Consider the following 1,135-nt stretch of genomic DNA (forward strand, 5'->3'; position numbering starts at 1 on the left):
AACCAATAAGACCAACCTTAAAGAGATTATCCAGATACTCGACATTCTCATCAATCATGGCCAGAACTTGCTGGACTTCTAATACAGAATTGTCTTTTCTGTCAACAAGATGGAGATACAAGTCAGTCTTGGTCTTGTCTACTGTCCCATCATGATTTTCATGAACTCGGAAATCATCAACGTTAACGATGGCTCCTGTGACATTTCCAAGATAATCCCTGAAGTATTCAACTTGTTCTCGCACCTGGTAAAAAGGAACAGGAGGTTCAGTAATTATTTTAAAAAATAATACAAAACATAACTTCATATCAAATAATAATCTCAATTTATTAACCAAAAAGGGAAAAGAAGAAGGGAAGGAAAGTGTATATTTTGTTACAATAACCATGTAAATTTCCCGTTTTCTTCTAACCTCCTCAGGGGACTGCCTCAAGATGAACCTCACTCTCTGATCTTCTCGTAAAAGGTATATAAACACTCTTGCTCTGTCTGCATACCCACTGCTATCATTAACATAAACCTGAAAGAAGAACAAAAAGCTCTCAAAATATTCTGATTTATAATTCCTATGAAAAAACATTCTGGTTATGTGTACACAAATTCTGATCATGGTAATACACTATTTAAAACAGATGTATCTAATAATGCTTCTACCTTGAAGTCAAAATATCCTTTCATTCCTTTCTGAGGATCGAAATTCAGTTTAACGATGCCAGAAACGGGGTCGACAACAAAGGGAGATCTGCGGATATTGTCCAGGTTCTCGGAGAGGGTTTCTTGCACCCTGCCGTCCATGTAGTACCTCAAGCGGCTGTTCTCACTGGAATCCGGATCAATAGCCTGGAAGTAGATTGAAAAGTTAGATATGTTGCCATGATAGGAATAATACCATGTCAATAATGATAATATTTTTGTTACTATGATGATAATGAAAATAAATTACAGTATTTTTTTATTTTTTCTTATGACAATAGCTGGCACTAATAAAGTCTGCAGTAATAACAACAAAAATAATAAAAATAATAACAATATCATAGAAAAATAATAACAATATCATGAAAAAATTATCATTTTTATTATCAATATTACTATTATTATCATACTCATAACAATAACTTTAATAATAACATCAATT

General features: G+C 33.0%; 1 protein-coding gene across 1 annotated transcript in view; it reads right to left on the bottom strand.

Annotated features, from left to right (window-relative positions):
• LOC119581772 (cadherin-23-like) overlaps positions 1-1,135 on the bottom strand; it is a gene marked incomplete in the record, with an annotated part of 64,191 nt that overhangs the window by 4,661 nt on the left and 58,395 nt on the right. Inside the window, 3 exon segments of the mRNA XM_037929905.1 lie at positions 17-244; positions 413-520; positions 655-841. Coding sequence (XP_037785833.1) covers positions 17-244; positions 413-520; positions 655-841 — 523 coding nt within the window.

This window comes from Penaeus monodon, chromosome 15 (assembly GCF_015228065.2).
Source record: "Penaeus monodon isolate SGIC_2016 chromosome 15, NSTDA_Pmon_1, whole genome shotgun sequence".
Taxonomy (NCBI): domain Eukaryota; kingdom Metazoa; phylum Arthropoda; class Malacostraca; order Decapoda; family Penaeidae; genus Penaeus; species Penaeus monodon.